Source organism: Carassius auratus, unplaced genomic scaffold (assembly GCF_003368295.1).
Source record: "Carassius auratus strain Wakin unplaced genomic scaffold, ASM336829v1 scaf_tig00214077, whole genome shotgun sequence".
Taxonomy (NCBI): Eukaryota; Metazoa; Chordata; class Actinopteri; order Cypriniformes; family Cyprinidae; genus Carassius; species Carassius auratus.
In genome coordinates, this window is record NW_020527513.1 from 618,854 (window position 1) to 645,759 (window position 26,906).

General features: G+C 35.7%; 3 protein-coding genes and 1 pseudogene across 3 annotated transcripts; 3 read left to right on the forward strand and 1 right to left on the reverse strand.

Annotated features, from left to right (window-relative positions):
* The first annotated feature begins 9,663 nt into the window (after positions 1–9,663).
* On the forward strand, positions 9,664–10,810 carry LOC113091095 (mitochondrial import receptor subunit TOM5 homolog). Its single transcript, XM_026256526.1, has 2 exons — positions 9,664–9,889; positions 10,229–10,810. Exons 1-2 carry the CDS (start codon positions 9,769–9,771, stop codon positions 10,261–10,263), a joined length of 156 nt encoding a protein of 51 aa, XP_026112311.1. The 5' UTR covers positions 9,664–9,768; the 3' UTR covers positions 10,264–10,810.
* Positions 10,811–10,919: 109 nt separating this feature from the next.
* LOC113091094 (glyoxylate reductase/hydroxypyruvate reductase-like) lies at positions 10,920–13,901 on the reverse strand. Its single transcript, XM_026256525.1, has 9 exons — positions 13,702–13,901; positions 13,217–13,347; positions 13,063–13,135; positions 12,817–12,933; positions 12,291–12,379; positions 11,891–11,992; positions 11,640–11,775; positions 11,305–11,435; positions 10,920–11,164 (listed from the first exon to the last, which is right to left on the reverse strand). Exons 1-9 carry the CDS (start codon positions 13,791–13,793, stop codon positions 11,043–11,045), a joined length of 993 nt encoding a protein of 330 aa, XP_026112310.1. The 5' UTR covers positions 13,794–13,901; the 3' UTR covers positions 10,920–11,042.
* Positions 13,902–13,938: 37 nt separating this feature from the next.
* On the forward strand, positions 13,939–16,977 carry LOC113091112 (uncharacterized; annotated as a pseudogene).
* A 1,053-nt stretch (positions 16,978–18,030) lies between these two features.
* On the forward strand, positions 18,031–26,130 carry LOC113091108 (zinc transporter 9). The gene is made up of 19 exons (XM_026256544.1): positions 18,031–18,177; positions 18,853–18,998; positions 19,180–19,374; positions 19,596–19,640; positions 19,726–19,825; positions 19,929–20,021; positions 20,236–20,318; positions 20,417–20,475; positions 20,705–20,772; positions 21,488–21,590; positions 21,727–21,782; positions 21,870–22,005; positions 22,535–22,574; positions 22,669–22,740; positions 22,863–22,970; positions 24,052–24,217; positions 24,502–24,631; positions 24,845–24,958; positions 25,325–26,130. Exons 2-19 carry the CDS (start codon positions 18,890–18,892, stop codon positions 25,367–25,369), a joined length of 1,722 nt encoding a protein of 573 aa, XP_026112329.1. The 5' UTR covers positions 18,031–18,177; positions 18,853–18,889; the 3' UTR covers positions 25,370–26,130.
* Positions 26,131–26,906: the final 776 nt, after the last annotated feature.

The window sequence follows — 26,906 nt, forward strand, 5'->3', positions numbered from 1 at the left end:
CTAATGACTAATGTTACACATCAAGATCTGCCGTCTACTAAACTTTAAGGCAGCATCCTAAATAAATGTCTCATTAACTGACTGATTTGAGCATTGCTCTGCATAGCTTGATTTTTCTGAGGAGTGCTATTTGCATGATGGATCTGCTGTCTATGTTGCTAAAGTAATGATGTCTAATAGGTAGAAAAACACATAGTACAGTTACATATTGGCTAAACTGGCCAGTTTAAGATTAGATTATTCTGTTTACATTACTTCATTTTTCATTGTTTCTATCTGTCTGTCTGTTTGTCTGCCATTGCTCTATCTATCGTTATATTGTCTATCCATACTTGAACAAGGTTATTATATTATATTGTTTATGGCAAATCTTTGTTTATTTTTGCATTTTTTTGTACACCAGTTGAAATATGAGTCTGTTTAGGTAGCTCATGCACAGGTAAAGAATGTCAGGTGACTTTCTGAGTAGGAATATTTTGATTACTAATGTTTTTTGTGCATCAGAACTTTAAAAGAATATAACAGGACTTTGAATGCTTATGAATAGTTACATTACTATACGTTCCCTTGTCATTTGAGGTGTAGCATAAAGGTTTTAGAAAACTGTTACTATGTGGCAGTGTTTAGCACAAAATTTTATTTTCTAGTTTAGGAGATTTATTGTAATTAAATTAATTTCAATTTTTTTTTTTTTTTTTTTGCTTGTTTTTTGTTTTTACAATATTGCAGTCTTTACTGTGTTTTTGATGAAAACCAATGCGGCTTTGGTAATACATGCCTTAATAGATGTTTATGTGTGTGTAAAAAAAATTGGTTTTGAATGTAAAATTCACCTGCTAACTGTTAGCCAAATTGTATCTGTACATGCACACAAACAGAAATCTTTCTCGCAACCCTTTTCACAATGTGTTGGCTGAAATGAAGTGAAAATGAAGAGCCAGGTGAGAAGAAAAAAATATAGAGCTTTTCCAGGAGAAAAGCAGAGCTACAATAGAACTGTGATCTTCTGGATCGATAACTTGAAACAAGCTGGCATCTCGGCACCACTCTTGGATGAAGCATAATGGGCAATTTAAGGATTTGTTTTTTTTTCATATACTTCTGCCTGTTTTTCATTCCTTAAGTAAAAAGTATTTATTCCCTGGTGTAAAACGTCTAGCATAATGTAGATGTTTCCCTTGCTCAAGTTTTAAGTATGCTAATTTAAAGAAGTTTCTTTTTTGATTTCCTGTAAATGGACAGAGACAGCTGCAGACATAGCATAAAAGAGACGTCATAAACAGCATATGCACTTATGTACAATAACTGACAGGCGCTCCATTTTCCACATCATCCATATGCTCAAGCACACCGACTATAACTAATGCAGCATCTGTTATTTACAAGCAAGTATTTTGTGTTGTTAGCTAGCGAGTCAAATAAGAGAAAGCTAGAAGCTGCGGTTTAATTTGTCTGAAGTAGACTCTGTCACCATGCTGATGGTAATGTTTCTTTGGGTCTTTCATTCTTCCGATAAGTGTCTTGGCAATCGTCAATGTAAAAATCTTCCTGGGGTTCTGCAGAATAGAGATGTTTGAAAATGTCTATGATGTGAATGAGCTTCAACTCACACAAGAATGGTTTCTGAATACTCACATTACCATGGCAATATGAAAGACGTGCATGTGCGGCTATAGATCTTTCAAGACTGAGCAAAAAAAGCAATGTATGACAGTATGATGATGGCTCATCAAAAGATTTAAAAGATGTATGAGGGCATACTTTAAAGGAAGTTGAAGGTGAATTCAAACAGCTTCTTAATTACCAATTTGTTGAGCTTGCATTAATGTTTGTCATTAAGAATGCCATTGGCCTTGATGTTTCCACTTTGCAATATGAATTGGTGTTATTGTCTTAATCATTATTTTAAGTGGTATTACTGAAGTAAAAACCTAAGAATAAAACCATTTTTTTCTCTCTGGTTGAGAGAAAAAAAACAAAATTTTCACCGGAAACAGGACTTGCTCCCTTGAGGAAAACAGTCATTTAAAATTTGAAAAGTGGATGGATGGCTTGCTGGATGTCAATAGACAGAAGACATCACACATATCTATATGATCTGTCCCAGTAATGCCAAACGATGCACAACACTCCTCTAAATATAATTGCTTTGACAAGTAACCCTCGGAGAACCAGCACCCGTGCCATTGAGTGACCAATCTCGCAGGTCTATCCATATCACTCTGATAACCTATAGTGTATCAGATCCAACCCCAGGCCACTATCTGTCCACAGCCATGGCCTAATATTACACGGGCCAATCTGTTATCCAGCAACCGCTGACTGGGAGGCCTGATTTGGAACATAATGAAAAAGTGATAAGAGTTCTTTGTTATATCTCCACTGGCTGTTACCACTCAGAAGAGTCCCGGCATAATTAATGACAGGAAGAGAGATGAAAAAGAGGGGCAAGAAAAAGGGAAAAGAAAGAGTTTATTGGAAAGATGAGTACAGTTTTGCTAATCTTCCACAAAATGAAAGTGAGTCACAATTGGCCTAGCACAGAGAAATATGATTGTAATCAGGAGTCAGACAGCGTAATGTGTTGTCATTATTCTTTATTTTTCTCCAGTGTCTTGTGTACATGCTTGATTTGTTGATAGATCATAGATTAAAGGAATACAAGCTCAATCAACAGCATTTGTGGCATATTGTTGATTACCACAAAAAAAAACTATTTTGACTTGTCCTGCTTAAATGTGAGGCACCTACAAAATGGAAGTAAAAGAGCCAAATTAGAGATTTAAAAGCAGAAATGTGAAGTAAATAATTTTGAATAAGACTATGAATAAGAGGGCTAATGCTGTCTTTTTGTGTTAGCGTGTCGCTTTTAAGTGTCAAGTGGAATATTCGGTGGCACAATGAGAGCAAAACTAAGAGACAGCTGTCAGGAGAAAGCATGATTTTTCTCAAATCTTTTGGGAACCATTTGAATATGACAGTTAGCCAGAGGGCATGGCAAAACCTTTCCTTAACCTACAGAGAGGTAAATGCACACTAGTTCACACCATGCTGTTTCCTCTTGTGACATTTTAGCATAAACATGTCTGCAGGCTGCTGGCTCTTTCAGAAGCCCATGTTGATTCATACAACCGGTTATCATGGCCCCCATCTTCTCCTCTCCAGACATGGACATTATACAGAGCCAGGTGAGCATGTAACCAAGGGCTCTTTGAATCCCCTGTTAACATGGCTCATATAGTCTTATCACTGAAGGGACTTAATGTCTGAATTATAACTTATTGAGGGTGAAAATGCCCTCCGTGAGGAACATTTTCACAAGGCTTTCCAAGATACTCACACAATCGTGCAGAAAGCATCTCTTATTGTGTCACACGCACCTTTGGGAAGCCGCTGGATGTGTGTGATAACCATTATCATATGCGACAAGCTGCTTCAAATGTGTTACGAATACAAGTGAATCTATACAAACCATTCTGGGGGGTTATAAAAACAAACTTGTAGTAACAGTAGTAGCTTTTAAAAAAATCTGTAATGTGATGTCACAGAACAGAAGGATGCAGACAGGTAATTCCAGAAAACAGGTTTTTATTGCTGATTGGTCGTTTAATGCAGAAAGTAGGTGAGTCAATGGTAACTGGATCAATGCAGAGGTCTTATCTTTAGCTAGTTGGATGTAATGGAGGTGGTGAACCAAAGTAGGTAGCTGGAAGCAGGCAGGAGGGGGAAAATTATATCATTCAGATAAGTCCATATGGGTAAATAGTCAGGAAAGTGGAAAAAAATATCCATCTCATATAAATGTTCTTTTTAATTTTCTATTTATGAAAAAATCTTGTAAAATTGGATTTTGCATAATAGATGCCCTTTAAGAAGCACAACTGTTTTCACCAAATCAGCATATAAAACTAATTTCTAAAGGATCATTTGACTAGGAGTAATGAATGCTTAAAATTCAGCTTTGCCATAACATGAATACATTAGATTTTAAAACATATTAACATATGTAACACTTATTTTAAATTGTGAAAACATTTCACAATATTACTGTTTTGATTCAGCATATTCAGCATGTGAGATTTGTTTCAAAAATATTACCGACCCCAAACTTTTGAACAGTAATTTAAAATGTAGTTAGCTGCTTTTTATAATTAGTTTGTAGTGTAGCTAACAATGTTTTTCAAAAGAGCAAATGTACAATAGTGTAATCTTAAACAGTTTAAAGCATAAAAAGGCAATGCTGTTTCAAATCAAAGTCTTGCTGTTCAGTAATATATGTCTAGATTAGCCCAACCCCTTTGCCCTTTCATTCCCAACCATAATCATAATCATCCACTACCGTCCAGCTCTAACTGTGTAGCAATCCATTCCCTGCCTAATGCACTGACTGGTTAAAAGATTCTGACTGTGACAGGGTTTTCAGCAGATGGCAGTTATCCTGCATTTGTGCAGCAGTGCATGGAGGAGCTGCAGGGTCTTGGATAATGGCTGATGGTGAGTGCCAAACACCGCTAGTCTGGCACAGACAAGGTGTCGGTGTGATCTCAATCATAACATAGGACAGCTGGCACTGACTAGACAAGCACAGATGCCTGTAAGCACTGATCTGATGTCACATCAAACTGAAGCTCTTACAGCTGGCCTCTGCATCGATGTGGAGCTAATTTAAGGCTCTATCTCAACTGCATAATACCTCCATTATAGACAGGATATGATTTAGGTAGTTTATTTTTGAATAAGGTTTATAAGGTTTAAACGCATTCGTCTTTGCATGGCAAAATGTAAAGGGAGTACAGCAAGATCTTTTAGACTATAATATCACTAAGAGATATATTTAAGGTTAGATATAGTACATAGTACATCCAACTTTACCCAGATATATACAGTACGCTTATGTATAGATATAAATATCAAATTGTCTCAAAATGTGCTACATTATGTATATATAATGCAAAACGTGCTATACAAATAAAATTGACTCGACTTGAAATCACTTGACATTTTCCATATTTTAGGTGATATGGATTATCTAAAACGAAAAAAAAAAATGTCATTGCTCATGAAACATTGTTATATCGGTTGTTGATTAGATGGAAACAGAACTGAATGTGAGCATTTTAAAATGTAACTAAGTACTATAAGCAATTCTGAATTCAGTTATTTAACCTTTAAATGAAATATTTGTATAGAAACATGTTCATATGATTACCGTAAGTTTTAGTTCATAGACTGATTTTTACCACTGAGTTCAAGTTAAGGACAAAGAAAATCAGAATTTTTCAGTATTCCCTAAAGTGCAACTAAAGTGTGAGACCGCAGACTGAGAAACCATAAACGCATGTTGCCATAGATGAACAAGCTCTTATCATAATTGTGTATTAGTTGAATAAATAGGAATAGATATAGTTCAATTCAAAATGATTTACATCTCAATTTAACCAAATGTACCCTCATTGAATGTTTAAATGGAAAATCTGAGTTAGGTCGGTGACGACGTAGAAGCTTTTGAAATGAGCAAATCTCATCCCCACTAAACATGCTGACTAACACTCTCAGGCGGTGATAACAAGCTCATTTTCTCATCACACCGGCACTCGGTATCTGTCAGAGCCAACCAGGCCTCATTTAATCAGATTCTCAGTTAGAAAGGAAGGAACTCGGGGTTAGGGCTGTCCAATGGCAGCTGAAACAGAGGATAAGAGAGCTCTTAGCTGCATGGCTGTGACAGAAAGCGAAATACTCTATCCTCACAGGAGGCACACGGGTGTCTGTTGTCTTCAATGAAGCGTGCATACTGCTTTCCATCCCACCTGAGTGGAGTTAGGGCCTAGAAAAATACCCTTTGTGGTAGATATGTTGAAGTTAATTAAAACATTACGCTTGAAAACATTAGACATTTGTAGACATTTGAGAGTTTCCTCTCAAAGCAATAACAACAAACAAGTGAAGGTGATTTGTTTCATTTTTGTCTTTTATTTATATACTGTGTGTACTACAGGGTGCACTGTGTGCCACTCATGTGGTTTCATATCCAGACTTCATTTCATGTTCAAGCATCATGGGAGATGCCTTGTGATACTGTACGTTACAGTCTAGTGTTCAAAGATATGAACTACACCTGTTTTAAGTATCGCGATAGCTTTTGAGTTTGCGTGTGAACACTACTCTTATTTTCTTTAGAAAATGTGAAAATATTGTCAGTGCACAAGAGAAAATAATTTGGTAACACTTTAGTATAGGGTCCAATTCACACTAATAACTAGTTGCTTATTAGCATGTCTATTATTAACATATTAGCTGTTTATTAGTGCTTATAAAGTACATATAATGCATGACATCCATAATCCTACCCAATACCCTAAACTTAACAACTACCTTATAAACTATTAATAAGCAGCAAATAAGGAGTTAATTGAGGAAAAAGTCATAGTTAATGGTTAGTTACGTAATAGTGAGAATTGGACCCTAAAATAAGGTGTGACCAATAATTTTATACATTATTTAGAAACAATTATTAAACTGTTAAAAGATTAACACTCTATCAACATTTACAACATTTTATATCGAATGGATGCTTGAAAGTCATTTCAGTCATTACTGTCAGGTCTATATTAAATGAAAATGTAACTTAATGCCAAAGATTAAAATTCCATTTAAAGTTCATCTAATTTTTTTGCCATCAATAGTGCTATTTTCACATACAGTCTTGGCTCTAAAAGTAACAAATTGGTTAGACTGGTGCCAATAAGGTCTCTTTGCACTAAATTGCAAGTGAATCTTGGCTGCCAGCTGTGTTTATAACCCCTCTGTGAGCTACAATAACTGAAACCTTCACCATCAATCAGCTGCTTTTAACACAAATCTAAAAATTACTTTTAAAGCTGAAAAGTTCCATTAAAAAAACTCATTTAAAACATTAATAGCCATTGTATGCACTGTATAATTTGTATAATAAAAATTTTAATGGCATTTTGTGTAATGAAGCCTTTATTGACTTCTTTTTGAAAAAGGAATAATAGCTTATAATCGGTCTTTCATAAGAAATTACATTCATTCATTCATTCACCTCATGAAAAGTCATGAAGAATAAATAAACGGCAACCAGTTTCTCCACTCCATCTTTTTTCTCCAGTCTGACAGCAGGCCTCTGACTCACACAGGATCTACGTAATGAATGATATATGGAGAGCTACCCGCTGAGACTGATGATGGAGGAGGGGGGGTGTGAACAGCCTCTAAAACTGAGCTGAAGTCTATACTTGAGCAAACTTTATAAGGGAGAGCAATTTTGAGAGTAAGGGAACAATGATATTAGCCTCTTGCCCTTTCCAATTTCCAATTCAATTTTATAACGATTCCCATTTTCAGATATATAAACGGTGAGAGATGAGAAGGGAAAGGATAAAGAGGAAGACTAGGGTCAGAAAATGATACACAATAGACAATGGAATAGATAAAAAAAATAGAAATTTGCTTTAAATGTACCCGCCAACAGGCCATCCAAGAGGAGTATGTGGAGTTTGTTTCTTCATTGGAACAGATTTGGAGAAATTTAGTATTAAATCTCTTACTTACCATTGGATCCTTTGCAGTGAATGGGTGCCGTCAGAATGAGAGACCAAACAGCTAATAAAAACATTGCAATAATACACATGACATCAATTAACATCTTGTGAATTGAAAACCTGCGTGTTTGTAAGCAACAAATCTATCATTAAGGGGTTTTAACTTTAAACCGTCACTTCTGGCTAAAATACCAGTCCATCTTCCATAATAATAGTCAAAAAGTCCATACTCTCTTGTCATCTCACATCAAAATCCACTGACATATTTTTTTACAGCTGTTTTATCTTGTAAACAGTGTTTGTCATGCTAAATAAATCAGTATCCACATTTATTGAACATAATAACATTGTTACAGCTAAATTTTTTTAGATATCAAAAATGGCTGACATCTTTCATTGTTGCCTCACTGTGAAATCCAGTCGACTGGCGCTGTAACAGCACAGAACAGAACCACACTGATGTGTCCAAAAGGCACATATATTTCAATTGATATCACAATATGTAAGAAAAGCTTAAAAAATACATTTTCTCACATCTGATGAGAAGACACAAACTGCCATACCTTAATGCAAAGAATTTGTTTTTTTATTATTTAACAATAAACTGACTTGTAGGTTTGTGACCAAGTAAGAAAGCGCAATAAAAAGCTTTCGCTCATGTTGACTAAATCGCCAGCAATGGATCGCTTGACCTGCATAATCAAAAATGGGTTCCCTTAGTAGTCATTTCAATTACCTGAAAGTGCAGACTTGAAATGAACATGAACCACTAATTCAGATGACTATATTATTCAAACAATCTAATGAGGCCTACCTTGGATTTTCTGTTGAAATCCACCTTCTGCATCGCCCGTGCAGAAGCAGCCCTTCTCAAAACCTATCTGATCATTTTTTTCAATATTGGCTAATAAAGTGCCGGTTTACAGGCAGGTATAAAGTGCTGCCTTTTGAGCTCCCAGCTCTTTAGAGAAGAACACACCTCTGGCCATCAACACAAAATCACCTAGAGGTAAGATGATTCACAGGAGTCAAATTATTTACAGGCAACTGAAACTGCTAAACAACAGACTAATCCTGATTTAGGTTAATATCTGAAAATGCTTCATGGATACTGAATTAGCAATAGTAGAAAATCTAAATGAGATTTATTGCAAAGTATACTTACACACACAGGTAATTTATTTTAGTGCAGCTTCCAGTACACAGAAGAAAAAAAAATGTTTTAAATGATCCACAACAAAATAATCTATTTGCAGATAAAATTATGTGAGGTATTTACTGAATGGGATCTACTGCAAAGTATTCGTTACACACAAGGAAATTGTTTTAGATTCTGTGTAGCGTCTAGTACACAGGAAAGGAAAAAATAGAACAATAAAAAGAATAAAATGTAATAAAATTATAAAAATGTAAAAAATAAAATGAATATATAACACTGACAAAATGGTCTACATATAGTTATGCAAGGAATGTGAATAAGAAAGGGACAGGATATGTTCAAATGTTGTCATTTTGTATTATTATTAGTAGTAGTAGTAGTAGTAGTAGTAGTAGTAGTAGTAGTAGTACATTTACATTTAATATGATTTAATAGTTTAATTATTATTTAATAGCCAAGGTTTAGCCCCATTTCTTTATGAAGGAACTCTGACGTCATCGATATGACTACCCCCATGATTCACTAAATACTGTACATTTATGTGGACTTTTTTAATGTACATTACGTGCAGCTATAATTGTTGTGCTTTTTAAAAATGATTCAGTGCCATAGGATACTGTCTGTATAAAATAATTAAAATCAACAAATAATTAATCAAATTATTTGGTAGGCTACACACAGATTCACGGAAAGCACGCTCCAAAAACCAAAGCACTGAGCCATGACAAAAAGTGTTCTTTTTAGTATTGCCTGATTTAAATGACAGATTTGCGATGCTTTTTCTAAAATATATATTATTAATTCGTAGTATATTTGTACATTGAATTATCGCAAAATTTTATTTTATAAGGAACGTATTCATTTCAATTATCTATTGATCGTGATAATACCCGACTTAGTATCAGGCACAATGTAGCGGTCTAATAGGGGAGGTCCTAGAAGCCGGTCCGACGTGACGTATTTCCCTTTTCGCATGCCTTTTGGATTGAATGTGTGTTGGAGTGATCATTTGAGGCACATACAATTCTTGATTCCAGCTTAAACATGTTTAAAATTGAGGGTCTTGGGCCAAAGATGGACCCGGAGGAGATGAAGAAAAAAATGCGCGAAGATGTCATCACGTCTGTTCGTAATTTTTTGATTTATGTCGCGGTTCTGCGAGTCAGTGAGTATTCAGCTGCTTCATACATGATGTAGCAGATCAGAAGTGCACGTGCGATCGTTTAAAACTTATTTATGAAAGAATTATTTTTTAAATGAGTTTGCACATTGTGAGTTGTGTTGTTTGATGATCTATGTAACTGTATTATGTACTATATCTATTTAATGGGGTCTCCATGGTTTTTACTGTCTATGTGAATGATAGAGGTCACCTTTAAAGTTAGAGACCGTGTATAGTTACAGCTTATGCAACAATGTGTCAAACAAAGCTACGTCTCTTAATGTCAATCAAAATGTTGATGTTGGTTGAAATATGGGTTTTGTTGTTTTTTTTGTTTCTCAGCACCCTATGTTTTGAAGAAGCTGGACAGCATATGAAGATTGACCGTGAACAGAAACATTCCCTGAGATGAGCATGAAGGACTCTGCTGCACGGTCACGGTCACTTACACAGCAGTTAATAAAGAGATGATGTAACTTTGTATCATTTATTTTATTTAATATTTTTTTTACTGGATGCAATTGAATGTACTTGATTTGTTCTCATCCGACCTCAGTTGAAATCTGTCAAACAAGATGCGTCTAACAGAGTGTTGCCATGTTCACAATGGTCTAAGCAATAAGTCTTTTTTATTGGTAGTTGTTGTGACTTAAACTTGGATTGGAATTATATTAATTACTTGCTTTAATGTAAATTTAAAGTCCCAGTAGTTCCCATTTATACATTTGGATTCATTCTAATGTTTTATGAGGGTAAAAACTAAACATGCTCTGGATATTTTATGTAATGACTATGACATTTAACATTACAGTCAAGTCCGGATGTTTAGAAAATGTGGTTCAACTATTTATTTAACAACAACTGCTAATCCAAGAGATGTCAAACACAGGAATTTCAATAAATCCTTTATTGTTACAAATTAAATGCCTATTACATTCATTCTACTTCAGCTTTTAGTGTAAAAGGACATTTGAATGTGTGATATCACAGTAGAACAAATGTGCATCTTTAACATATTAAATTGTCATGATCAAGATTTACCAAGTGAGATGAATTTTTATCCCTTCTATTCTCATCTAGTTAATGCAGTGGATTTATTGGATGGATGTATGCTACTGAATTTCCATTCATATAATGACATCTGCATTCCAGAGCACTACAGTTTCAACTCAGTGGGCATTTCAGAGCCGGTCAGGCCTGCCAGCAAGTTGTTTGCCGTCAGTTCACTCATGACACCACGTGTGGAGTAGGTGGCACTGCCGATGTGAGGGAGAACCACTGTAAGACAAAGTGAGACTGAGTTAGACAAGGTTTTTTCTACTATTACATGGCTTTTCATTGGCCAAAACAAAAAATATTGAAGTGGGTCTACAGTGTACAAGAGCACTAGTGGGATTTAACAGCTGCTTTTCCCTCACCACAGTTTTTAAGGGTCAGCAGTGGGTGGTCGGTGGGCAGAGGTTCAGGGGTTGTAACATCAAGCCCCGCTGCTGCAATCTGACCACTGCTGAGGGCTTCAAACAAGTCCTCTTGATTCACAACCGCCCCTCTAGAGAAAAGAGAATACAGTAATTTTCACCTTAGTATTGATTTGAAAAATCAATCATTGTTATCTGCAGAGTAGTTTAAAAAGAAAAAAGAAGAGCGAGTCACGAGAACAGTAATTCTCTTGACAAATATGGGTCAAATATAGCATTAAACATCAAACATGGTCCACTGCTTCTCTGCTTTAACATTACAAGTGTGTTTTTACCTGCTGGTGTTGATGAAGATTGCCGTTTTCTTCATCTTGCCGAAGAAGGTTTTGTCACAAAGGCCTTGAGTGTCAGGAGTCAAAGAACAAGACACCACCACAAAATCACTCTCTCTCACCAGAGTATCTAAAGGCACTGAGAGGAGACGAAAAAGAGAACATCATACAATCTTTATATCCCCTCCGAATAGTTTTATTCCATCTGTATTCTTATATTGAGTTGCATCAAGCAATTTAGTGTATTTTCTTACCATATTCCCCATCAATCTCTTGAGCCTGAGGTTTGGGTTGTCTGCCTGTGTACAGCAATCTCTTCACTCCAAAAGGCTTTAGTCGCCTTGCAATGGCCAAACCTACAAATGACCAGATTAACAAATCTGTTAGAGCCCGTGTTATTCTCTCTATAATGATAATGTCTAAACAATTCACCTTCATTGTCTTAACAGCATAAACTGGGCGACATATTCCATTATCTACAGAGCTCATGTTGCATATGGTAACAGGATGCTTATTTGTAAAGTGATTTGTTTTCACTATAATGGTCACTGAATGTCACTTCATTAAAAGAACAGATGGTGTACATAGTAGAGCAGATGCATAGGTAGCTTATTTATGGTAGACAGTGAAAAAAATGAATAATTCATACTGTACCTATGCGGCCCAAACCAATCACCCCAACAGTACTGCCCGAAAGACCATAACCACACAGCCACAGAGGCTTCCATGTACTCCAGCCGCCACTGAGAGAGATGGGAAATATGCCAAAAAAACAGAGATATTACAGTGGTACTGACTCTCTGTTCTTAAAAAGTTTATGCTTATTAAACATTAAAGGAATAGTCCATCCAAAAATGAAAATTCTGTCATCATTTATTCACCCTTATGTCTTTTTTTTTCTTCTCATGATCATAAAAGAAGATATTTCAAGTAACACTAATAACCAAACTGTTTCAGTTTCCACTGACTTTCATCGTTTCGTTCAAGAGGAAGCAAAACTGTTTAGTTACCAACCTTCTTCAGAATATCTTCTGTGTTCCTCAGGAGAAACTGTATAAATGATATGACAGAATTTTCATTTTTGGATGGACTATCCCTTTTAGATTGTTGAACATTTGGAATTGATCACTACAAAACTGTGATATATGACACAATGTATTAGAAAATGTGTTAGACTGACTTTTTCACCTCCTCTACACCCTCGGGAAGACGTCGGCATGTGGCCAAGAGCAGAGCCACTGTCAGCTCAGCAGTAGCATCTGTCAAAACATCGGGCGTGTAGCCTACTCTTATCCCTCTGGGGCAAAGAAAGATCGTACATGCGTATTATATAAACAGTCTTTCTGTGATCCATCTTAATCGATCCACTGTCCATTTTCTCACTTTCAGGGGTCAAATCAAAAGGCTTACAGAAATGTGAACTTACCGTTTCTTTATCTCATCTATGGCAAGATGGTCAAATCCCACAGAAAGAGTGCTGATCACTTTCAAATTGGGTCCTGAGAACATTTAATGTGTGATGTAAGTATTACCAAATCAGTATCTTCACCTTCTAAAGCGTAATTAGAGGTTTGTCTTACCAGCCGCATCCAAGACCTCAGCATCAATTTTGTCTGAGAGTAAACAGATAAGCCCATGAGCGCCTGCCACCCCCTGAAGGAGCTCTGCCCGGGGCACAGGCTCATCAGAGTCCCACACTGACAGATTACACCTGCACATAATGGATAACAACAGAGGCATTTAAACCATTCTTTGCAGTCATTTAAATTTTGCTCTGCTACATTTGGTGTAAAATATCAAAGCATGCAATAAAGCTCGTGACTAACAGTGCGAGACTGTCAGCATACTACAAGGTCAATGGTGAAACTTTAAATGCAGGAGTGAAGGCAAACTGCCTCTGAAGCTCCTTGAGGTTCACACATGCTTTTAACGAACACCATGGCCACCGTAGTTTTGTCGCGAGCTACTTCATCTCATTAACACTTCAGGGAAAGCATCACAGACATTTAGACACGCAAAGCTCGCGTATAATGCATGAATACGAGATCATAAAAAAGTTTCGTACATCCCGGAGTTTTGGAGTATTTGCATGCCCTCCTGCGGAATGCGTCTCGTGACGAACACTTTCAGCGTCTGCTGCGTGCTCATCTTGTACATTTAAAGGTGAAACGGATATATTTCACTTGGAAAACGACAGCAGCAGAAATCCACGTATGCTTCCCTATTTACATGTGGTAGCACTAGAAAAAAGTAGGTGAAAGTGTCTCTTTCAGCAGGCTTTCGCGCCACCTAGTGGAGCCTGATGACCTTTGACGAAGCTTTGATTGGGATTGTAAAATGTACAGTAAATGACGACAGGTATATTCAATATTGTGCTTTTAACCACTAATGTATTTGTTTGTTTGATTGAAAATGTATTGCATTCAGGGTTTATTTACATTTATTTGCGTTATGCCAGTTACATTAGCACTTCACTGACTATATGTCGGAAAATCAGCACATTAGAATGATTTCTGTAATGATGCAGACTGAAGTAATGACTTATTTTAAAATTATATTATAAAATCTATTGTTAAAAATATATATATATATATTGCAATATTACTTCTTTTTTTCTTTGCTGTACTTTGGATCAAATAAATCCAGAGCATAAGCGACTTGTTTCAAAGGCATTACTTTTTAATGGTAATGTAAATATTATTAATAATAAAAATACAAAACTTGTTTTAATGCATTTGTGGCTCTTGTTCTTCTCTCCAAGTAATGATATGTTACACGTCTATGCATTAAACAGACACTTTTTTTTATTTTTTAAAAACAGTGATAGCGGAGAGACAGAAAATAAAGTTTCAGTGATGTTCCTGCAAATTTGAATTAAATAGAACAGCTTTTTGGCAAGCAGAATCAACACCCCAGATTGGTCATTTAGTTTTAACATCCTAAATATCTCTACTTGCATTTTGTTTGTCTTTGTACATTTTATTACTGTGATTTTATGATGAAGGAGTACATTCCCTATATGGTGTCTCCCGTCCTGTCCACAAATGCACCCAGTATTGGGAGATACACTAAGCTGTGTGCTTCCCACCAACACAATACAGGCTGGACTGTGTGGGGAAATGGTTACCATGGCAACACTTGCACCCTGTATGGATCAGTATTCCAGCTGGCCCACTCATCACTCATGCATACGGATATCCTTTGTAATGTCCATGTAAATATCGTTATTAAAATTTAAAAGCATGCATATGATTTTAGGCTACCTGCCCTGTCTTAATTTGTTAAAAAAAAAAAGATTCCAAAGCTGATTCTTATTCATATTTTGGCAAATAAAATAATATATATAATATAACATATATAAAATAATAATAGTGTATATATTGCTGAAATAATGTTTTACGTAACATTCAGTACACATGTTAGTGTACAGTGCATGCCTTTAATGCAACAAACACAGTTTCCTCCAGAATTTGGCTACTTCACCCTCCTGGGCAGATCTCTGCCGTTCTGGAGTCTGTTGTATGGAAGCACAAAACATCCAGATTAAATTATAGAACTAAATGGGATGAAAGACTCACTGCAAAGCATAAATGGCACTGTGCTACAAATCACTGTTGGCTTTGGTGTTAGAATTGTTCAGACAGTTTACCAGCATGTGTATATTTTATTTAATTCTGGCTGTTCTCTCTATAGGATCTCTGTGTTCTGACAGAATGTAGAATGTGCAGAATTCTCTCTTGAAACTGACTACAGTCAGGAAACAGAACCTTGAGAACAGACTCTGACTGTCTTCATTTCTGCTCAGTACTGTGACCATTTCCACTCCCAGATCTCCGACTTCATCAGTGAGTCACATTTGCTTTCCCTATCATATAGACATCTTGAGATGGGTCATAATATTTAGAAATTCTCCTTTTAAATGTGTCAGGCAGTGAGGATGTTTTCGTGAGACGCTTGGATGCAGTTCTTTGGTTCAATGGAGGTCAAGTGAGGGCAACTCACTCAACAGTCAACCATGAAAAACACACTAAAAGAATTTCAGCAAAGACATGTTGCAAGATTCTTCTGTTAACTTCATTTTTAAATTAAGTTTACTTAAATTACCATTCAAAAGTTTGAGAATCAGTAAGATTGTTTTAAGAAATTAATTATTTTATTTTGGACACATTAAAGACAGTAAAGCCTTTTAGAAAATAAAATAAATATCACAAAAGCTTTCTATTTCAAGTAAATGCTATTCTTGTTGCCTTTCTATTCATCAAATGAAATTAAAAATATTAAAAAGATGAAAGATTGTGTGACGTGAATGGAGTAATGGCTGCTGAAAATTCTGTTTTGCCACCACAGGTATAAAGTATAGTTTACAAATTTATATTAAATATATTAAAATAGAAAACATTGTATAAAAGTAAAAAAAAAAAAACCTTTACTTCTGTTTTATCAAACAAAGGCAGCCTTGCTGAACATAAGAGACTTTTTTTCAAAAATACATTTTAATTTACTGACCTCAAACTTTTGAACATATACATATAGTGACACTACAGCCATTAGGCATTGTTTATAAATCACTGAACCATACATCTTTTTGGTGTATACCCCATGACAGGCAGAAGTTAGATTCTGTAATACGCATTGTGTTGAGCTCAATGAACAGTATAATTGCCAGCAGCAGCAGTGAAGAGTTTCGAAGACCCTGTTTTGATAGCATGCAGGTATAATATATAGCTATAATTTATATTGGTTTCCAAGACACCCTATTTTATATACTGTGCTTATTCTTAATAATAGTGCTTACTTGTGAAAGTTGTAAAACATGTTACAAAACTGGGTTTGTTTTGGGTCAAAAGCACCAGCGAGTTACGTGTCTCACTACGACAGTCTCTTTAAAGCGTTGTGGATGGGTGATTTCCTCCAAGGCATGTAAAGTTGCTTTTGCAAAGCTTCTTTCAGATTATTTCATTTCTGTGTTCATGATTTTGTCTTTGAATATTTGTGATTTGAATGTCCTCTCTGAACAGAGTAGTCTTGACGGCTGGGAGGAAGGTATGTTTTTGAGAGAGTTTAATAGTGTTCATACAATAATTCTTCCTAGAACTGAGCTGATACTGGGAATTTTGTCAATATAATTGGTCTCATTTAATGTCATTTGCGAGGGGTTATTGATTTTAAAGTGCCACAGAAATCATTAATAGAGTTGGCTGAGGTTGTTATATTTTGAAAGATGTTGAATCATCCTTTTTTAGAGTCCAGTTTAGAAAATCCACCAGAATTTTCTTCTAAGAGGCCTTCAATGCTCAAGTTTCATCCCCAAGAAGAGACAAAGTTCAGAGATGTTCTCTGAGAATTCAGACACCTTCAGGGACAGTGTATTTGAAGCAGCGAACATCCAGAGAAATCCCTGTCCACCAAAACAGCTTCCTCAAAGTCAGCAAACCAGAATGATCACAGACAACCCCTCAGCACTGAGCCTGGTTAAACTGAAAAATTAACAAGTGTAACAACTATCAACTTATTGGCAATACTGTATGCCATTTGTTCTATCTGACATGTAGCCTAGAAGGACCCAATCACTAGATGTCTATACAGTAAAATACATATCCTAACTGTTTTGTTATCTCTCTTTATGAAGGTGGAGAAGCAGTGGCTTTTCTGAATGGGGCTGAGGAAAATACAGATGAGATCATCTTTTCTGTTGTTGCTTTGCTCATGTCTTCAATATTTTTCCTTATATATTTGTATATTCAAATGTTACTTTGTAAGTGTCCAAGATACAGTTTTGTTGTAAATTAATAGTATGTTTTTTTAGGCTGTATTTATTTATTTTGTAGGCAACATTGCAAGGAATGTATCCTAATTTTCGTGTTAAATGTATATTCTGGCCATATACACTAATTTACCCTTATGAAACAAAAATATATTGCAGTATATTGAAAACTAACATGCAATATATTAGGCATATATTCTTATATATATTTATTTTTTCCAATATATAGCAATATATTGAAAGCGGTAATCATTTGTATATTTTGCAATATATTATATAATATATGCATCATCAATATATTATTAAATGTATTCAAATATATATATTATATTAGAAAATAAGAAGGGAAAATAATATATTACAATATATCACAATATATTTTAAGAAATATTTTGGGAAATATATTTTCCTTTCGTAAGGGTATTATAAACTGGGCTGACATGAATTTCCGAAACCACATTTTTAATTTCCGATTCAACCAGCAGCATATGTGTATAATTTATTAAAACCTCACAAATTTAGAACATGTTCAATTTTGACTTATAAAAGTAGTTTTATAGTCTTAAAGATATCTTAACAGCACTGCTCCAGTGATGGTCTCCTCCACTGTTATGCGAGACTGAATGCGCAGTTTCAAAACTAACGCGCTCTCGTTCCATGACTCATGATCTCGCGAGCTCTCCGTCTTCACTGCTGTCGGCGTTGGTACTATTTTGTTATGGACTGTTTTGAGTTAGTCGCCCACCACCAGTAAACAATGGACCGAGCTTCATAAAGGTAAACAATACCTAACGAATTGTCTGTTATTTCAGCTCCTGTGTTTAACATGTCTATAATTACCTCAGCAACTGTAGCATCTTGCCAGATGTAGCTGTCACGCTAAACTAACTGAAAGGCACCGGGTGCCGTCAGATTCAGTTAGCACTATGTGTTTTTGTCAGAGCGTCAGTCTTCATCTAATCTAGTCGAAATTAAAGCAGTCGCACGTTCAGACATCTTCTTCTTGCTCGGTACGCGTTGACGGGATATCTAGCCGGGTAAGGTTACCTTACCGATTTCATTGGTTGGTAACCTTAATTCTAAGCTTATGCTGATCTAGAACAGCATGCACGTGTTATACTGTCGAAACGGGTTTTAAATGTTTCCTACTTTTGACTTTTACTTAATTGAAAAGGTTTTATGTAACTGTATTAAGAAGTTATCTTTGAACTTACTGTCACATTTATCTAATAGCTGAAGTAGTGTTCAAAATGTGAGATGGATAATTTGAGTGGATAGATAGATAGATAGATAGATAGATAGAACTGTCACTATGATTGTGGAAAACGTTTATTTACACAGTTTCTATTAAAATCCTGTGTAATTTATTTTGTACATAAATGTTTCACTGTTATCACAAATACGTCCAGGGACTTTTATTTACTAACATAATGTACTGTAAATGTCCGGCAGGATTCAGTGTGTTTCTGCTGGACTTGCCACAGAGAGGATGTTCCCCTGCCTGGCCCACAGACCATGGCAAGTCCTCTGCCGGGTCTCCCTGCAACAACGAGCCCCTTTATCTCAGAGAGCCTCTAAAATCGCAAAGCCATGTTTTGGTAAGAGCCTCACGCAGTGTCATTTGCATGTTTTTTTTTTTTGTTTTTTTTTAACTTAAGGGCTGAGAAAGGATGTGTATTTAATTCTGTGTCATATGTTGTCATTCCATATTGGAAATTTGAATAATTCTGAACTACATCCAGAAATGCTTCTGATTATGTAACTCGTGATACTCAGTAGGTTGGCAAAGTGGAAGAGGAGTGCACAAACTCTGGTTTAGCTTCCCCAATTCCAGAGTCACTTCCTCAATGTGGACACGGGTTCAGAACTGTTCCACAACAGGCAGTGATAAAGACGGATCTCCAGCCGGCCCTGTAGAGCCAAAGCCCACTGAGAAACAACAAGCTGCACAGCCCTCTGCAAAAACAGCTGGTAATGATTTCAGCATTATTGTATGTTCGTTCATATGCATTTGAATGATGTCTAAACTATGCGTCTTTATTCTCATTTCTATAAGCCATTTGTTTCTTAGGTTTTCTGAGTATATGTAAATAAATAGTTTTATGTATTATTTATTTATGTATTATTTATTTATATATTATGTAATGTATGTGTGGTAGGAGTTATGATTTATTCTAACTATTCAATTTTTTGTTCCAAACCTCAAGGGCCGATGAAAGCAGAGAACATTCAAGTGAAAGGTAGTGAAGTCTTCTTTTACACACAGACATTGTATATCATGATTCTCTGTATTTGAACTATCTTGCATGATTCTTGTGTTTTCAGTACGGGCTGTCCTGAAAAAAAGGGAATATGGCCCCAAATACACCAAGAATAATTTCATCACTGCAGTCAGGGCTATGAACGAGTTCTGCCTCAAACTCAGGTACCTTTAGAAAGCAGAACTTTGTAGTTCACTTTGTAGTCATCCAGTTTGTTGCCCTTCCACCATGTTTACATTGAATCGATGCGTTTTTGTGCGTTCAAAGTGACCTTGAGCAGCTCAGGAAAATCCGTCGTCGTAGTCCCCATGATGACACAGAAGCCTTCACCGTCTTCTTGCGATCAGATGTGGAGGCAAAGTATGTACAACCGTCTTCTTAAACTACAATTTGGAAGTTAGAATTTGAACATTTTACTGTATTTTGATCAAATAATTGCAGCCTTGATGAGCATAAACAGTGTTAAAAACCTTTTCATCTGTAGTGTACGGTCTATACTTTTGGTCATCGTGTGTAAGGATCTGAAGTTATGAGTAGAGAGATAAATGAGCATGTTTTGTGTGTCTTTATTTAGAGCGCTGGATGTATGGGGAAGTCAAGAGGCAGTTGCTAGGCAGAGGAATCTCAAGAAAAATGTGGAAAGGGAATACCAGGAAAGTATGTCATTCTCTTCTCATTTACTGCATGATCTGCATTCTGATGTTTTCATGTCCTCTGCTGTCTAGATAACAGTTTGCCTTTCTTTTTCTCATAAGACATATTTAGAAACCAGATGCTGCTGAAGGAGTACAAAGACTTCTGGGGGAACACGAAGGTAAAAAAAAGTTCAAGCCTGTCATTATGATTTTTACGTTTTGGTGCTACTGTCCTGGTGTAACCAGGCCTCGTTATTCATGATATTCCTCTTTTTTTTAATGATATTTCTTTGATTTTTCATATTCATATCTCCATTTTGCTCCTAATTCGGCATCAAAGCAGAGCAAAAGATTAGTACAGTGTGCTTTTAGCTAACTGTGTTTTTGATCATTTTTTGTCTCCTATAGCCTCGGTCTAGGAAGAGAGCGACATTTCTACATGGACCTGGAAAAGTGGTGATGGTGGCTATGTGCATGTACGTTTTACCAGCCTCATGCTATCTAGCTATTAGATTAAGGATATTGAGTTAAAAGACATGTGCTCCCTCATGAGGCCTGACCCACATTGTCTGTCAGCCTTAAAACAACTAGATCTGTGTCTAGTGCATTGTACACATCAAATTATGTAATTATGTGTTGCTTGAGAAATTAGTTACGTTAAGACATTTTTTAAAAAAATTCTGTGTTGTTGTTGAGTATCTCATGCTTACAAGGCTGCATTTATTTGATAATAAAAACAGTAAAAAAAAAAAAACTTTGTGAATAATATTGTGAAATACTATTACAATTTAAAAATGAATGTTTTCTACTGTAATATGTTTTAAAATAAAAATTTAGTTTATTCCTGTTATGGCAAAGCTGAATTTTCAGCAGCCATTACTTCAGTCTTCAGTGTCACATCATCCTTCAGAAATCGTTTTAATTTATCGATTTGCTGCTTAAGAAACATTTCTTATTATCAATGTGGAAAACAGTTGTGCTGCTTAATATTTACGGATGCAATTTATTCAGGTTACGTTTACTAAAAAGTTCAAAAGAACAGCATTTATTTGAAATACAGCATTATTTAACTGTTACTTTTTATCATTTTAATGCATCCTTGCTGAATAAAAGTATCACTGTTTTGAGTATCAGTGTATTTGTGCATCAAGTGGAGATATAAATGTCTAATTTCATTGATTTAAACTGCAGAAATGGACTGAACTTTTTCTTCAAGCTGTTGGCGTGGGTTTATACAGGATCTGCCAGTATGTTTTCAGAAGCCATCCACTCACTGGCTGATACCTGCAATCAAGTAAGTTGGCATTCATGTCTGTATTACCACCTTTGATCTGAATGACATGCCTACAAAAGATGGTGTATGATTTAAAAATAAATAACCGAGACATATATATATACTTGTTCATTTATTCAATGCATCTCTTTGACAGGCACTTCTTGCACTAGGCATCAGCCAGTCTGTCCGGAACCCAGACGCCTTCCATCCGTAAGTACAGCTCATACAAGCTGATCCCTGCATGATGTCCTCTGGTTTTGTGCTCATGGCTAAGCCAACTGTCCTGTATTATTAAAGGTATGGCTTCTCCAACATGCGTTACATCGCCTCTCTCATCAGCGGAGTCGGCATCTTCATGATGGGTGCTGGCTTGTCCTGGTATCATGGCATTATGGGACTCCTGCACCCTCAGCCAGTAGAACCATTGCTCTGGGTTAGTAGCACTGGAGTAGAGCTTGTAGATAGAATAATATTAAGTCTGTGGTGTTACATTACCATTTGAAAGTTTGGTGTTGGTAAGATTTTTAACATGTATTTATTTGATCAAATATACAGATAAATACAGAAAAATATTAATATTGTGAAATATTAAAATGTTGTATTATTGTTTCTATTGGACTACATTTAAAAACTGAATTTATTCCAATGATGGCAAAGCTTAATTTTCAAGCTTCAGTATCACATGATCCTTCAGAAATCATTTTAATTTGCTATCTCAAGCTATAATTTTTGAAAACAGCTGAGCTGGTTGATATTTTTGTGGAAAATGTGATTTATTTATGATTATTGATGATTCTTTGATGAATACAAAGTTAAATTATAAAATGCCTTTGCTGTCACTTTCTATTAGTTTAATCTGTCCCTGCAAAATAGAAAATGGAATAAATAATTCTTACTGACATCAAAGTTTTTAACAACTGTCTATATAACTTTTTTATTATTATTATTATTATCTTTTGCAGGCTTATTGTATTTTAGCAGGATCTCTGGTATCTGAAGGAGGTGAGATGTGGTTTCCTCTGTCATATTTTCATTAACATTCAGAAAGGTCTTTCTCATTATTTTAATATCATCTGTCTGCTGATTCCCCATAAAGCTACACTATTAGTGGCCATTAACGAGATCAAGAAGAATTCAAGTAAACAAGGCTTGTCTTTTTATGAGTACGGTATGTACCTTTGGTTAACTCTTCTGTTAGCGTTTTAAGTTATTTGACTGTGATTGTAGTTTTGACATAGCTTGGAGATGATCAGTCAGTTTGGTCATTCTTGTTTGTTTTGTGTACAACAGTGATGCAAAGTCGAGACCCCAGCACTAACGTGGTCCTGTTGGAGGACGCTGCTGCTGTGCTCGGGGTGGTGCTGGCAGCTGGATGTATGGGACTAACGTCTCTTACAGGTATTAAAAATAAATGCAACAATGATATATACAGTTTAATGTTAACTGTACATTTTTCCTGTTTCTGCGGTCTCTTCTACAGGGTCAAGTTTAATAAGCATACAGGACTGAATTGTATCCCCTTTGTAAAGATCAATTGATGTTCTTTTTAAGCTTTGTAAATCAAGCTCTATACGTCTGTGCTCACACAAAGTCAGCACCTACAGATACCCAGAAGCTTGTTCCTCCTGCTCTGTGGTTTTCATTGCTTTGTGGAAAGTTTGTGTAGAGATCTGGATAATGCTCTAATCAGTAAACCTGCTTTCATGCTTGAGAACTGTCCTGATGACAGTTTCTGCTCAGTTTTGTTATCCGGTGCATATTACAGTTACATGTTATTATTGTAGTGTAATCATCCATTAAACTAAAAGCATGGTTAATTTAGATAGCAGGGCTTAGGAGAAAAAAGAAAGAAATGGCACTAACCACTAGAGGTCTCTATTGTGCAATTTAAGACTACTGTTTACCAATTCACATACACTTTATTGTTCAAAAGTTTGTGGAAAAGTTTATATTTTTATATAAAGTTTATACAGTTAAAACATTATAATTGTGAAATGTTTTTAAAGTTAAAAATAACTTTTTTATATTATAATACATTTTAAACTGTAATTTTTTGCTGTTATGGCAAAGCTGAATTTTCAGCATCATTACTCCAGTCTTCAGCATCACGTGATCCTTCATAAATAGTTCTAATATGCGGATCTGATATTAAAGAAACATTTTGTGGCAATGTTAGCATATATCCAAATGGATTACCTCAAAATGTTGCTTAACCTTTAGTTGCATTAATGTAAAAAGTGCTGTATAGACATTGCCATTTACAATATTATACAAAATAAAGGAAATGTCCTAAAACTAATGCACCCTTTTCATAACACCATGTGTTGTGGGTAATCTTATTCATGGCAGATGCTCTATTCAATTGTCAGTATGTCAACTGGATTTTTTGATTTGGGTTGACTCATATTTATCTCATTCCTTTTTTAGTGAACGTGACATTCAATGCATTTAATGCCTCTCTCTTTCTCCCCCTTCATAGGTAACCCCTGCTATGACAGTCTGGGTTCTCTGGGTGTGGGCACCCTGTTAGGAACCGTGTCTGCATTCCTCATCTACACTAACACCGAGGCTCTGCTGGGTCGCTCCATAAAAGCCGAGGATGTGCAGAAGCTCACAGAGTTTCTAGAAAATGACCCTGCTGTCAGGTCAGTCCTCTGTCCCTGCCTCTCTCCACTGTATGTGTCCTCTACGTGTACCCACAGTCTACATAATAAGAGCTTCATCAGCAAAAAAAGCTGCCATCTTATAGTTCATAACAGTACTGTACTTTAACAAGGAGGTAGATGCAGTATGCTTCAAATGCTTTTCAAATTCATGCATACATCACGTCTTGACATGTAAGCTTGCTCAGACAGAGTTACATCAGTGCTTGTTCTTGCTTTGATGAAATTAGATTTGATGTCCTCACTTTGGGTCATTCTGTCTCCAGGGCGATTCATGATGTCAAAGCCACAGATATAGGGCTGAGCAAAGTGCACTTCAAGGCGGAGGTGGACTTTGATGGGCGGGTGGTGACACGCTCATACCTGGAGAAGCAAGACATTGAACAGATCCTCAATGTACGTGCTGAGAGCCGAGGCTTCTGCTGTGATGTAGATCATCTGATGTGACTCAAGTGTTTGTTTCAAGTCTTTCCGTGGTTGCATAGAAGTTATTAAACTATTAGCAAACACATTCATGGTAGTTTTTGCTGACGAATCATATTTTTGGAAGCTCTTCATATTAGTAGTGTCACTATCTGAGCTTCTAAATTGTGTGTGTTTGGTCTGCAGGATATTCAGCAAGTGAAGACGCCAGAGGAGCTGGAGAACTTTATGTTGAAGCATGGGGAGAACATTATTGACACCTTAGGAGCAGAGGTGGACCGTCTAGAGAAAGAACTTAAGGTATCTGATAAGATCACACTCATAAACAGCTCTTAATTGGTGTCTATGATTCGATGAAGAACCTTTAACAAACATGGAACCTTTCTATTGTACATTATTTCAGTTGTTATGTATTTTAACATGTAATTTATTCCTGTGATGGCAAAGCTGAATTTTCAGCAACCAATGCTCCAGTCTTCAGAGTCACATGATCTGTCAGTACACTGGTGCTCAAAAAACATTTAAACATTTATTATTATCAACATTTAAAGCAGTTTAATATTTTGTGGAAACCAGGAGAGATTTTTTTCAGGATTCTTTGGTGAAGAGAATCCTCTTAATTCTTTGACGAATTAATTGTTGACTTCTGCTCTGTATCTCCAACAGCAACGTAATCCTGAGGTGCGACATGTGGATCTGGAGATTTTATAAGGTCATGACACATTGCCGAATGGGGATCAGGATGGAGTGGAAGGAAAACTAATCAAACGTCGAGCGACCATCATGAGCACTCCCATTCTCTCCAACCAGCCAATCAGCTGAGGTCTTATGCTCCGCCCATCGCACATCAGCCAAGCACTAACCTGTGCATGGTTTCAGTAGCTGTTGAAATAAGAACCATAGCCAATACAGAGAGGACACCAACTGGACATGGTTATGATTAGAGCTGCACGATTAATCGTTAAAAGATCGCGATTTAATTTCTAAAAGACAACGATTCCCCAAGTCTGTTAAACCTTTGAAAAAGTCTTACTGAATCATTAAAATCTGTGTTTGCACTGCCGCTTACACAGAGAGAGCACTTACCATGTTTGTTTAAGAAACATCTTCACACACTGTCTTTTCAACTACACAGTATTATTTCTGTCTTACGGTACAGTCAAAGAAATACTGGGGTGGAAGTTTATAGTTCAGATATAATCAAAATAGAACAAATCCCCTTTTGAAGAACAAGGTATACTTCATACCGAGTTCGTTTTCATTCTTCGTTCGGGGGCAAAAAGAAGTTGGAAAAGGCTGAGCGACAGTATACTGTTTTCAAACATTCTGACACCCCCACGCTGTCAAGTATCATGTCTGCAATAAAAAAGAACCATAATCAGTCCTTTATGGGAAGTGTGAATGTCATTGAATCATCGGGTCAAACAACTTTTTCAATTTTAATATAAAAAATGGGTCTATTAAATATATTATATATATACACTACCAGTCAAAAGTTTTTGAACTGTAAAATGTGTAATGTTTTTTAAAGAAGTCTCTTTTGCTCATCAAGCCTGCATTTATTTGATCCAAAGTACAGCAAAAACAGTAAAATTTTATTCAATTTAAAATAACTGATTTCTATTTTAATGTATTTTAAAATGGAATTTGTTCCTGTGATTTCGGTGCTAAATTTTTAGCATCATTACTCAATGATCCTAAATCAATACATTTATTATTATTATTATCAAGCGTTTTAAATATTTATAATGATAATAATAATAATAATAATGTTTCTTGAAACAGCAAATCAACATACTATGATGATTTCTTAAGGATTGTATGACCCTGAAGACTGGAGTAATGATGCTGAAAATTAAGTTTTGAAAACAGGAATAAATTACATTTTAAAATATATTCCAATAGAAATCAGTTATTTTAAATTGTAAAAATATTTCATAATATTTCGACTTTTGCTGTATTTTGGATCAAATAAATGCAGGCTTGGTGAGCAGAAGATAATTCTTATTAAAAAAAAACTTTAGAACTGGTAGTGTATATTAAAATGTTTAATAATTCATTCAAAATAATTAAACGCTTTTAAATACACTGCAGCAATATTTTGTTTTGTTCAGAATCGTGGGAGAATCGTGATCTCTATTTGAGACAAGAAAATTAATGACTCTCAACTTATCCAGAATCGTGCAGCACTAATTATGATAAATGATTATTTTACAATCATTGGCTTTCAGATCTGTGGTATTTCTTA